Below are 13679 nucleotides of genomic sequence, written 5' to 3'. Positions count from 1 at the left end.
AATAGACAATTTAAAACAGTTTTAAGACATTTCTGTATTCAGGTGGATGAAGTTCTCGAGGTATGATGTATCTTTTTAAAAAGCCATTTCTCCACAGGGAACTTTTCTCAACAGTAATTTTTTTCATTACTGTTTCCACATTTAGAATAGGTAGGAGTGTAAATAAACCCAAGGTCTTTTTGCATGAAGGAACAGGAAATTTCTATTTGCTGTTTAGCAGTTGAATGTTACCTGTGTTTGGAAAAGTGTTTACCACCAACTTCAGGCTACAATGTTAACAACTCTAGTTCAAAGTCAGATTGTACCTCCTGTCCATCTTCTTAAGTGAGAGGTTAAAACTTGCTTTCTCTAGAATTCTCAGCTGACATGAAAAACCAGACCTATATGGTATAATTACCGCATAATAAACTCCCAGTTGCTTCTATTTTAGGTTATTTATTATATGAAGAACAGATTAAAAAAGGGAAAAAGAAAAATAAAACAACAAAACCTGGGAATTTTATTGGTTTTCTCTATACCAAAGGCCAAGATACCTGGCCTGAATGGTTTAATAGCATTGGTGGCAAGTCATTCCCACTGGTTAGAAAATGTTTTTGCTTTTTCTATTGTCTTACCAGCATAAAATTCAGAGAAGAGAGTAGAAATTTTAACAAGTGGTTCCCTGCTGCCTACCCATATGTGCAAGTGTGGACATAGTATAAAAATATAATTATATAAGTAACAAAGACACATTCTACCACCATGAAGGCAATGGGAGCTCTGGCTTCCAAACTTTCTTAAATCCCAGCTCTTAAATCCTCAGATATGAGACTGACTGTGTATCTGATTTACCACAAAACAGAAAGATAACAAATAAATGTCTAAACCTTACTTTGTAGTCAATAAAATGTACCTAATGCAAAAATTATTCCGAGAAGAAACTGTTAAAGGAAAGTAAAATTGCTTTGGGTTTCTCTGTATATTCTCTAATGAGCACAGTAAATGTTTCCATTACCTGCAGGGTTTCTAAATGTAAACACACAGCTAAAAAAACAGATCAGCTCTTCTGAGGGGGAGTGCACAACGTGCAAAGGCACACCTACTCCCAACTTGTAAAGTCATATCAGCACCAGGTACACATTATGCCTTAGAATTTGTGCAAGCATATATCCTTACATCCAGACAAGTTTGTTGGTTTTGGGGGTTTTGTTTCCTTTTGGTTTTCCCAACGAGGTTGATGTTAAGAGGTTGTCTATCCTTCCTAAATTGTAGTTCTTGGTCTTTTAGTAAATAACAGAGCTTAAGGCTATGCTCAAGCCCCACTTCTGCTGAGTTACTGTCTAAGCAGACAGGAGAGTGTTGAATGGCTGTGTAGAGTACCTAAATAGAACGACAGATCAGCTCAGACAAGTGCACATATATATATGGGCCCAAGTATACACAAAAGAAAGAATGGATCATCAACAGAGAAATTAAGAGAAAAGTATTTACAAAAAGTGGGTTCCAGACAGAAAATGAAATAAAGGAGCCAAATCACTACAGCAAGTGCTTTGAAGAAAAGCAGGTAAAACAAACAAACAAATACAATTGGAAAGTTACACAGTTTGATGTGTAAAATAATATAAACTATGTCATCAAGTTTTCTTCAGAAAATGTTGTCAACCGTGTTGGTTTTACAAGTCACTATGCCAGCAAAGATGTCTTACTATGGTAATTAAGTAGGGATAGCTTAGCTATAAATACCCAGGCCAGTATAAATGCAGCTAGAAAGGATTTACCGGTTTAGAAAGACTAGGACAGATTCTAGACAGTAAAAACCTGTTTAGTCAAAGAGATTCATCTGAATAGCTAAGAAAAACCACTCAGAATTAATAAATGCTCCTTTGCATTTGGTAAAATATTTAAAAAAACATTGTTGATATGTTCATTATTGGGAATCAGAATGTGCTTACTTTGATCTTACTGAGTTAAGCAGAAAAACCCATCGGAGGTCAGGAGCAGCTCACTGGCACCTTCACTTTCAAATACGGGATCACAAACACAGCGTGATCTCAGCGTGACCCAAGAGGGGGCTCTGGAGCAGCAGAGCTCTTTGCTGAAGCTCACGACTCAAAGCAGTGGCCAAATACTCTTGAAGAGCTGTAGACAGTTCTGAGTGGCCAGATCTTCATAAATGGCCATTTACAAGCTTCTCTCTCAGAATCTGAAATTCTCCGAAAGCTGCAGCTTTCCTGAGAGGAACACTGCAGTTCCTGTGGAGTTACAACCCTTCTGTCTTGCAGAGCCAGGTCACTGCTCAAACAGCTTGTTCAGCAGTTTCCTGCTGTTTGTTCTCTGCCAGACATTTTTATCATCTGTTAACCTGTTTGGAGAAACCCTCCTACTTACCTGCTTCTTTCCAAGTGTTTGGCTTCACTTGCTTCTCAATTCCTTCTACTAAACTACCAGTGAGAAACTCTGCCTAAGCCCAGAGGTTTCTGTTTCCATCCTTGTGTTATGATTGAGATGGACATGGGGGAACAGAGGCTCAGTTCAATTATGCTCCAACACTGTACGTTTATTTTTGTACATTTATGAATACATTTGTATACTTGCCTGCTACAAAGAACCATGCAGAAACATGCTTATGCAGATTAAAACCAAACTGGCCTGCTGATTCCAGTAAAACTGCTCTATCTTTAAAAGTTCTGCTTTCAAGTTTCCCTCTGCTATCCATAGCTTCCGAAAGACTCAAACTCAACCCAAGTGGGGCAGCTCCCTCGAATATTCTATTGAAGAGCCTAACAAAATGGAAGAAGGCAGTCATTTTTCCCCATTCCAAAATGTAGTGATTTCGAGCTGACAAGCTGACCCAGCTAAAAACCCAAGTCACCCAAGTGGGGTGTTTAGAAGTGAGGCTGCTCAGGGACAGCGCAGAAAACCTGCAAACATGGCCTGTGCTATTGATGATCTCCCACCTCCAGTGTCTCTGGGTATTTCTCGGTTCCTTTTTAGGATAAAAGTACCTGGAGCATAGACATGATAAAGTGTTTTCGGATGGAAAATAAGATTAATACAGAGCTTTTTGTCTGCATGAATCCACAACCCTGATTTGGGCAAGCGGCCCGAGCTGCATGAGCGGCGCTTCCCCCTCCGGCCGGCCCGTCTCCGGCGGCGTTCCCTCTTCCCGGGGAAAAAGGACGCGGGACACGCGGGACGCGGGACACGCGGCACCGGCGCGACTGCAGCGACCTCACCCCCCGCAGCCCCTCCCGCAGCAGCACGAGGGAAGCCCGCGGGCCTACCCCAGGCCCGGGCCGGGCAGCCCCTCCTCCGCGCCGCGGGGCGCCGCAGGGTGGGATCGCTCCTCTGCCCTCCCCGGGGCAGGGCTCGGCAGGGCCGGTGCGGTGGAGCGGAGCGGGAGCGGGTGGGCGCAGTGCCGCGGCGATGTGGGGCGTGCGGCTGCAGCTCCTGGCGTGCTGCCTGCTGCTCGGCGGCACGGCGCGGGGCTCCGCTGCCCTCCGCCGGGACGAGGTGCCCCCCCTTCGGAGTGAGTGACGGCTCCGGCGCCGGCCCGGGGAAGGGGGGCGGTGCGGCGGGTCGGGGGGCGGCATTGGTCGTGCAGCGGCCCCGGGCTGAGCCGTTCGCTTGCCGGACGCCTCTCAGCCCCGTCCCTCGTTTCCGCGCTTGCAGCTGTGGGGAAGCCTGCGGGCTTTGGTGCAGTGGGCGGCCAGGAGGCGTCAGGGCGGGGGGAAACTCCTGCTGGGGTCCGCCCGACCCCGGCTAAGAGGGGTTGGGTAGGGTGAAGGTGTCAGTCCGTCCTGAGGTGAAAGGGCCTGGAAGCCCTCGCTATTCCACTGCCCGTTGGTTTCTTTGCACTTAGAGGCAATAGAGGTGACCTTTTTTTACCCTTTCCAATAAATTCCAGTTATTTTCTCAATTGCCACATAAGCAGTCCTCACTGCCTTTTGAGGGGGAAGGAAGTGGGACGTGAGGAGGAAGGAAATGAACATATCTTGGTCTCCTAGTTTTGCTACAGCCATTTATTCACTGTGTTGAACCTAAGTAAACAGGAACTTGGAGGGACTGGTCTGCTATTAGCTCTTCATCTATGGCTTCGTGTGAGCTTGATGCTTCACTTCTGCGAGTTTGTTTCTTGTCACCTTGTTGGTTTATGGAAGAACCTGGGTGTAGGAGAAGCTGGCTGTTTCCAACTGACAGTGTTTCTCCACCCTCTCAATTTCTAAAGTATAAGCTGTCTTTTTCTCCTTGGGTCCTCTGGGGCTTGAAAGTTTATAAAGCCATTGACAGCTCTTTATATGCAAGACTTTGGGCACAGGATCCTCCCAGCCCCAGTGGCTTTGTAACAAAACCCTTTAGTGAGAGCACCTGTAAAACAGATGACGTAGCTTCATAAGCTGAAAGAAGGGAAGCTTTGGAGGTGTTCTGAAGGCTGGGAGCTGTTCCAGTTGTCTCACTGCCCCACTTGAGAGGACTGAGCTGGGGCCCATGGAGCTGCCATTGAACCTGCCGTCTCTCATGTCTTACTTCTCCCTTGAGCTGGCAGTTATCTGGCAGTCCTTGGGCCAGGATGGCTCTCTTGCTAATTGCATCTTCCAGTTGGGGAGCAGAAACCACATTTGGAAGGGGGCTGTGTGGCTCAAATGTCACGGTCTGGCCGTTCTTGGCATAAGTTGCTCTAGGGTGCAGAAGGGAACCATGTATTATTCACAGATATCATCCAGTGGAATTACTTGTGTAGAGTGTGTAAGACCCTTATCTTTTCTCAGCAGTTCCTGCAACTCTTAAGAGCCTTACAAAGGCATTCAAAGGTTGAGAATCCTTCATCTTCGGGTTGATGGTGTTGCTCCTTCTACCCCCAGGAAGCTGCTGCATGGAAGTTGGTATATGGTGTTGAGGCAGAGGTAGATTGGGAGTTTGCATAAGAAGTTTATTCAAGTGTGAATCCCAGTATCATGGTGAATTAACCTCATTAATCAATGTTTACTGGTGCTAACAACATCACAGCTTCCACTTAACTAGCAAATGAACAGTATTTTCTTGGCTAACCAAGAAAAGACTGCTGTGTGAAAGACATGAGAGACAGAAACCCTTTCTGGACATGTAGATAGAGACACCTGCATTGCCCATGGAGGATTGGGTTGGATAAGAAGATGAAACCAGCACAAACTGCACAACTTCACCGAAAACTCAAAGGTGGAGGGCTAGACAGGCAAAGTGTATCTGGCACAGTGTTGTCTGATGGTTTTTCAGTGAGTTTAGACACCTCAGAACTGTAGAGATACAGTGATTAGAGGAACCTTGCTTAGCCCCAAAGGGTTAAGGACTTAATGTCAGACAGCTATTGAGTGCTTAGGAGCTGCAATTATATATAACAGGCTGGTTCTCACCTGCTGTCAGTCAGAAAGGCTTATTCCTGCTTTCTACACCATTGCAAGCTACTAGTGTCTATAGCTATGTGGAAAGTGCCCTTGCTACCAGTGCTATGATTTGCAGTGTGACTGTCCTCTTTGTAAATCGGACTTCTTGATGTGCTTTGTGCAGAATTTGTAAGCAAAAACCTCCTCATAATTTATATCCTCTTTGTTCTGCTTGTCGTGTGTGCATCTTATTGGTGAGCTGTCTCCTGTCTGTTACAGCACTGTCCCACTGCTGCTCGAGAGAAATCTTTCTTCTCTAGAGATACACCTAAACTGTATGTGCTAAACCCAAGATAGCATCAGGATGGACCTTTACATCTCGTATTTTAGGTGTGGGCTGTGTCAGTTTGAGAGGGTTTGGATTTTTTTTATTATAGTTACTGCTTCAGAATGTTAGATGTAGTGGATTACAGTAGCTAGAAAGCACACGTGGCAGAAATCATCGCTGTGCAATTTCAAGATAAAATGGAAGTATTGCTCAGGTTTTTCAGCACATAATCTCCTGAGGCATACAATAAATATCTCACTTATAATGTGAGAGGAACTCCATGGGTTAATTACCATTGGATTTCAGAGTGAATAAAATAGATGAGCTGTTACAGGTTTATGTTTTGCTGATAACCAGTTCCTCAGCTTTTATTTTTTTCAGTCTATATGCTCAGTTAAGCATTTGCTCCCAAGACATTAAACAGTTGGCTTTTTTTCACATACTTAAAATGTGATGTCACATAATTCAGGGAATTTCTACATGATTCCAAGAAAGCTGGGATGTCAGGCTTACCCCGCAACATCTGCTGTGGTCCATGGTAGTCATGTGTGGTTGAACAATATGCATTTTGTAGGGAAGGCATACTCTAACCCTTAGCCACCAGCTCTTGTGGTATAGATGAATCCTACCCATTCTGTATACTCTTGTATTTACTTGTATTTATTTACTCTTATGTAAATATTTTCTTTCTGCCTCTTTAGTTGCAGAGGGCAAAGAATGAATATGGCAGAGAATATGGCAATATCAGCCTTAAACTTTTACCTTTCACTTTAATTGCACTCTCTAATCCCCCTCCCTGAGAATTATTTTACAATATACAGTATGACTTCCTGTAACACATAAACCTGTACTCCATTGCTGGGTGTTTCTTGGTGACCAGTGTCTTGGTTTGTTTTCTTTGTATAGGACTGATGTTTCTGGGCACCCCTTTTTTATGGCTATTGAACTTGAGAAATACTACCTAGCCTTATTTTTGTGATCTTGCAAGTGGTCCACGTGTTAAAATCTCAGCTGGCAGTGTAGTTAAACCAGTACTATTGTTTTGTAAAGTGACAGCTATTCCGATGGATATTTTCGGGTTTCTTCATAAATAGCTCCAACTAAAATATTTGTCTTTTAAACCTATTTGATCAATTGCAGTGTTCTACAGAACTAAACATATTTTATTTTCTTTATTTCCTACAGATAAAGGGATATTTATTATCCAGAGTGAAGATTCCAACTTATGCATTAAAGTGGACACCCTTGGTCTTGTTCTGGAAGACTGTGATCAACTATCAAAAGACATGTTATGGAAATGGGTATCCAATCGCCGTCTTTTCAACATAGGCAGAAGTACCTGTCTAGGACTGAACATCAGTAGGCCAGAACAGCCGTTAAGCATGCTTGAATGTGATTCAACTCAATACTCGTTATGGTGGAATTGTGATGGAAAAGCATTAGTTGGTGTATCAGAGTACAAATTAGCCATTGAAAGCAGCAAACATATTGTGGCCCAAAAACATTCTACTTATCAGTGGAAACAGTTTATGTCCTATGATGAAGACCTCTGTGAACACCCATTTCAAGGTAAAAGTAAAATCTTGTGATAGAAATATAGATGGGTATAGTTTTTAAAAGTTCTTTTGAAGCAGTGTCAGGTGCTTGTGATCTGGCTTCTATTGTGGTTTGGGACTAGAAGTTTGGGGATTTTATATGCAATGGTTGAAGTGAGCATACTGCCACTTGTCCATGAACCAAAAAAAAGCACTAGTATCCTTGCAAACCAGGAAATGCTCATTTCAAATCCCTCATAAAATAAAAAGGGGAACTAAGGATTTGTAATTGCCTGTCCTGCAGATTTCTTTATCAGATAAACCCAAAGAGAGATAACAAAGGATTTGGAATTCCCATTGCTGAAAATCAGTCTGTGATCAAGTGTGCTTGAAATGAATGTTTGCAATGTTTAGCACCTGGACTCTGAACATGCCGAACTTTGGAGCAAAGATCAGGCTTTTGATTATTCCCACTGTACTTCTAGCAAAGGCATAGGAATGTGTGTCAAGATCCAGGTCTGCAGACCTGACCAGTTTTCCAGGTATAAGGACTAAGATAAACCCATTGACTACAAACAGCAACAGACTGTTCCTTGACCCCTTCATTGGCATTTCTGTAGAAGGAAAGACCTAATATTTGCACGGTGTGTCTCAGACTGGGGCTGTTTATTCTCCCCATTTAAACTAGGTGTTTGGGTTGCAGATCTGCTCTCAGTGGTTTCCTCTGTAGCTGGGATTGGCCTCTGCTTTCAGCAGTCCTTCCTTTGGGACCTGGGATACCTGGTAAAGCACTGTAGCATCCAGACTCTTCTTTAAAACCTGGTAAAGTTTATATTGAGACCAGACAGAAAATATTTAAACCCACAAAAAGTCTTACACATATGCTATGTACAACCAGGGTGATGAATGTAGACCTGCTTTAGCCCTAGTACTGCAACATCTGGGAGAAGAGGATCAGCCTTAGGTGGGTGCTTCTAGCCTAGTTTCAGAATCAAGGTAGTTGATTGCAATTGGAAAAATCTCTTTCAACTCCAGTTTCTGTTTTCTTCCTCCTACCTCAGTTTATGCACATGTAAATGCAAGCCAGGCTGTTAGACCACCAGGCTGGGGGAGTATCTTTAAAGAAAAAAATGTTATATAAATGTGGTGAGAGGTTTATAGCTGACAAATTTAGTTTCTTGCCAGGACTTATTATTTATTTTTTTTATATACCCATGTCCTTTGAAGCACCTGTTCATATCAGAAGGCTTTAAAGGGGATTTACAGTGTGTAAACTGCTTTTTTATATGTGCTCATCCAGTCATTAACTCTGGAAATCTCTAAGAACCTGGTGGTATGTACCAATTCTGTAGTTGAAGGACTTTGATCTTTAAGCTATCAACATGGGATTTTTGACAAACAGAAAAACAGTTTCATTGTAAGTGTGGTTGTGGTTCTTTGACCTTTTGCAGAAGCTCTGAGGTTAAGGAGACACTGAGGTAAAGCTTTTGCAACTTTTAGTTGCACTGAATTGTCTCCATGTTTTGGTACTCAAAAGTACAATAGGAAAATACTGAAAATATTTTGTAAGGCTTTAATTGATTGTGGCAGCAGGTGTATATAACATCAGTTCTTTAGCTAGGTATTATTCCCCTTGGCATTAAAAACTTAAAAAAGGTTTGTTTAATATTCCTTTGTCTTTCACATTTCCTTTCCCATAGAATGACAAAGAGAGTGGGAAAAACATTAAAAATCCACTTTATAAAGAGTGGGAGGAGCAGGGGAAATGATGCTAAGTTGCTTGTCTATCATAGACTAACAAGTGAAAAAAAGTAAAAAAGAGGTAGAGTTTGCATCCGAGTATGTACTCATTCTGCTAAGGATTGTTTTATGTAGTTGTTCTGAAGTGTAAGTGAGGATTTTATATGTTAATTGTTCAGGTTTTGGCTTTGGGGTTTTTTTTGTGGTTGTGGTTTTGTTGTAGGCTGTTGTTTGGGTTTTTTTTTCACTTGTACTAAGTTATGAGAATGTGCCTTGATCCATGGTGACAAATTTCATAAGCTTATCATTCCCAAATTCTGTTTACTGAAGTCATGCAGCTCATACTTGTAACACTGTGTTATCAATTATAAAATGAAATCCGAAAATAACTTTAGACAATTTATTTCTATCATTGCTGCTAAAAATGGGAAGAATGCAATATGGGGGTGAAGAAATTTCTGTGGTTTGCATTCTTTTAATCCCTGCGTTTTGTTTATTCCAGAAACATACACCTTGCTGGGAAATTCCTTTGGTTTCCCATGCAGTTTTCCATTCAAATATAACAACAAGTGGTATTATGAGTGTACCAGAGATGGAAAGGAATTTGCCTGGTGTGCCACAACAACTCACTATGAGCAAGATGAAAAATGGGGGTTTTGCCCAAATGCTGGTAAGATAGTGTTTGTCTTCTGTCTCCCCCCACTTCCCAAGAGTATCTTTGCTCTTTATTTGTAATTCTAAAACACTCTCTTTCTTGGCCTAATTACTTTCTGTTAAAGGGGAATGTCTTTCTTAAAAATGCAAAAGAATACTTTAGCAAATTGCATTGTAATTTATCAAGTTTGGCCTTTGGAGACCCAAATCCTCATCCCAAAAGCAAAAGTATGATAGGGCGGAAGCAGAAGGGTGTTATTCCACACAGACCACTGATGTAACCCTGCAGCTAAAGCTCTCCTCTGTCCCAGTGATATATATATAGAGCATCTCTGAAGCATGTAAAGGCTGTCCTTCCAAATTCACGTTTTGCTTTTGACTGTATTACATCTTGCACATTCTTCTGCGCATACTTGGACATGTCTTGGGCCTAAAACACATGGAAGCAATAGCCTTAAAAATAGTTGCTATCAGAAATATTTTGGATGTATGATCTCTATGGATATTCCAGCTTCTTGTATAAATAAACAAAATAGTATTTTCTCTCAGCAGAAGTGGTTTGGAAAAGGCCTCCCTGCTTAAACTACTTTTCAGATCTTTGTTGCAATGCTTCTTAAAACCAGCTGGGCAACCATTATAATAGATGGTATTTTCAGCCTTGCTTATACTTTGTAATTACAGTAAGTTTATTGTCTTGAGTACAAGATAGAAGGACACCCAGCGACTGCTTCTCTGCAAGTTGGGTGAGGTGTTCATAGTTTGAATATTTTAACATTCAGCTTTAGGATCAGCTGGTATAAATGAAAATGTAGCTCTGTGGACTTTACAAGTGCTGTGAAAATCACCACCACCTGCAGATCAACTCCCAAGTATTTTATCAGCTGTATTAAATATGGAGCAACATTTTATTCTGTTAGTGCCCTAGTTCCATATGTTCGTTAAAAAAGGAACATGAAAGGAGTTCAGAATTGTTCTTCCATTGGGATGCCATTGTCATTAATTGAATTGTTCAAGTTACTGCATTTCTGATTAGTTTGTGGTCTCGGGCTGTTGGTGATGGGTTTGTTTTTAAGCAGAGAGTGGCTGCGACGTTTTTTGGAAGAAGAACCCTGACACAAACCTTTGCTACCAGTTCAACCTTGCATCTGTGCTGACCTGGCGTGAGGCAAGAGCTGCCTGTCAGCTGCAAGGAGGAGACCTGCTGAGTGTCACCAACCCCGAAGAGCAGAACTACATAAGCAACCTAAGCAGTGAGTAGACATTTCTCTGGGGACCTTGTAGTAACCAGAGATGTAGTTAGATTTCCTCTTTACCTGTGAAAAAGAGGTAAGCATTGGAGCTTGTGATGTCTCCCCCGTTGCTGCTTGTGAGTCTTTGTTTGAAAAAGCAAGGGTGAAGATAAGCTACCATCTTAACAACCTGAGCACAGAAGTGGTGGTGTGTGTTAATGGAGGGTATAATTGTCTTAATTATCCCTCCTCACAGAGAGTCTCATTCTTTCTTGCAGCTGTTTTATGGAGTGTGTTTGTTTTCTTTGGAGGATTATACAAGCATTTACCTTCTCCACAATGGTGTCCCTTTCTCCTGTTAAGCTTTCTTTGCAAGAAAATAAATTATCTTGCAAATGTGAACGATGAGAACATTTTGCAAGCTTGAAGTAAATATCCTGTATGGGGGAAAATGGCAACTCTGCTTCCATAAATGGATGGTAGTCCTCCTCTGATAAGCCTTTTGTTTTCCCCTGTACGGCAAGCATCTCAGACAAATTTTGTGGAGCCTTCTGACAGCGTGAGAGCCTTCTGTGGATATTCAGCATGTGTGGAGAGGACCAAATGGAGGAATGGGTGGGAAAGCTGTGATGCAAAAGGCTGCCTCAGGTTTCTTTCTCAGTGCTTCCCATTATTGCAAATTTTCAATTGCAGGATATAAGCCAACAGGAAGTTTTTACAATTATTTCATCAGCTGCTTGATATGCCTGTAAGCTGTAATGGGACTGAGCATGGTTTATGGAAAGCTGGAACAGGCTAGCATTTATGTAGCTGCTTGTCCTACATTAACTTTTAAGGTTGGCAACAGGAAGGGTTTGCAGGATAAGTAGCTTTTGAAGGATGCAGACTTCTGAGTTTATTGCTTTTAATCTGTGTTGATTAACAAAGTAATAGACATTTTCTAAGGACAGAGAAAACAGCCTGAACTTTCTGAAGGCTGATTTGAAATTTTGTTTTATTCCTACTGTAGTAAGTCAGGACAGCAGGTCTATACCTGTAGATGTTTTAAAACATGGAGAAAGAGTGAAGTATTACTTTTTTTTTTCTGTTTCAGTGCAGTTAAATGCCACAGACATGATGCTGTGGACAGGCCTCAACCACCTGGAGGAAGATGCTGGCTGGCAGTGGTCAGATGGAGCACCACTAGTATTTGTGAACTGGAGAGCAAGTACTTGATGTTCCTTTTGTATATGTTATAGCGGTGCAATTATTTGCTGTCTGTAACTGCTGCTTGATACAAGACTGCTGTTCCTACAGCTGTGTTTGAAAAGTGAATCAAATGAACAAGTGTACTTCTTTTTTCGGTCGGAATATTTATTCATATTCATGAACTAAAAGCTCCTAGAGATGTAGCATCAATTGAAATGATCTGTTCAAAGCATCGACCATCTAGCCCTTTTGTCGTTTACCTTTAAAGGCATTTTTAAGATTCCAGTTGCATATTTAAAAGCTATGATCTAGCTAGTTTAATGAAAACAAAAGGAGTTTGAGTTTGTTTACATTAACATCCTGTTAAAGCACATCAGCATGTAACTCGGTTTGCTCCATTTTGAGTCTGCCCACCAACAGGTATAAATAGATACTAGAGCTTATTTCAGCCTCTCATCTCATAGCAGCAGCCAAAGAGGAATTGCTACACATGTATAACTCATGGTCAGTGTTCAGCTGTTCATGGTATTGGTGTTTGGGTGTGCAGAGATGCATGTACATGCGTTCAGTAAGATGCAGAGCACCTTGCAACACCATCTTGCAAGAACTGATTTTTTTGTAATCTTGTGCTTCTCAAAAATATGTTTGCAGATGTCTCTGATAACCGGTTTAGAGAAAATCATTGTGCAGTGATAAATTCAAAATTGAAGTATGGTTGGCAAAGTTATTTATGTGAATCTGGATTGCCTTTTGTATGCAAAAAATACTTAAATAAGACAGAGCATGAAACACTGGGTAAGTCTTTCAGTATTACTGTATCCTGTTCATGGGTGTGGAGGGAGAACAAGAGAAAGCCACATGAATATAAAGTCAGCAGAACAGAGTCTTAGCTGGATTAAATATATAGGTTTGCAAGTTTAAGTTGAATGCAGTTTACTTTAAGTATTGTAATAACACTTCTGTTTATATGCAGTCCTGGAAAACATGTTGAGAGTCTTGAAGCTAACAAATAATTTTAATATTGGTAGCATTTAAGTGGTTCCTTACATGACCAGAGGCTTACAGAATACTCATTCTCTTTATATTACTATAAAGCCACACTTTTGAGTTTGAAACCAGGTTTTCAGCTTTGAACCCTGGCCCACAGTGAATAAAGTTGGACAAATGCAGCACAAAATTTGCAGTTATTCTTATGGCATGCTGTACTTCTGATGTACAAAATCACTGTGTTTGTATTTTTTTTAAGTGTTAATATCATGAGTGTAGGGTAGATGGTACATAGAATGCCTCAGACTCACATTCTGTGGGGAAGTTAAACATAGAATTGGGTTTATTCAGAGATTAATTCTTGTTTTGATAAGAACGGCTTACATAGGTTCAACTTCTTCCTGATAACTGTGAAGAAAGTTTTCCCACTTGTTTCAGATAAAGGACTTACCCAAGCTTTTTGTAGGTAATGCATCTGAAAAACCTTTAGCTGGCTTTGAATCAGGTTCAGAGGTAATAAGGGAGATACAACCTCTTTTAAATTGGATAATAGATTCATTAGTGTCTTTGCACTAGTCCAGCAGCCAGAATGGTTGAATCATAAAATAAAGTGGGAGTAATTTTAGTTTGTTTGGTATGTGATGTTCCCTAGGGTATGCGTTTTGGCCTTCTTAAGTCA

General features: G+C 41.3%; 1 protein-coding gene across 2 annotated transcripts in view; it reads left to right on the top strand.

The window, feature by feature from the left end:
- The first annotated feature begins 3369 nt into the window (after positions 1-3369).
- The window catches only part of LOC130607069 (secretory phospholipase A2 receptor-like), a 36311-nt gene continuing 26001 nt past the window's right edge, over positions 3370-13679 (top strand). The window contains exons 1-6 of one of the 2 annotated variants that reach the window (XM_057423850.1): positions 3370-3508; positions 6853-7236; positions 9445-9612; positions 10673-10846; positions 11919-12032; positions 12665-12808. In XM_057423850.1, coding sequence (XP_057279833.1) covers positions 3406-3508; positions 6853-7236; positions 9445-9612; positions 10673-10846; positions 11919-12032; positions 12665-12808 — 1087 coding nt within the window. In that variant the 5' untranslated portion in view covers positions 3370-3405. Of the gene's footprint in view, positions 3509-6852; positions 7237-9444; positions 9613-10669; positions 10847-11918; positions 12033-12664; positions 12809-13679 lie in introns of both variants that reach the window. The other variant, XM_057423849.1, reaches the window with a different exon arrangement.

Source organism: Pezoporus wallicus, unplaced genomic scaffold, assembly GCF_028554395.1.
Source record: "Pezoporus wallicus isolate ANWC-B61680 ecotype Strahan unplaced genomic scaffold, APGP_CSIRO_Pwel_v1 contig_1181, whole genome shotgun sequence".
In the NCBI taxonomy this organism is placed as follows: Eukaryota; Metazoa; Chordata; class Aves; order Psittaciformes; family Psittacidae; genus Pezoporus; species Pezoporus wallicus.
Note: the sequence above shows the minus strand (reverse complement) of the source record. Positions and strands in the feature narration are given on the sequence as shown.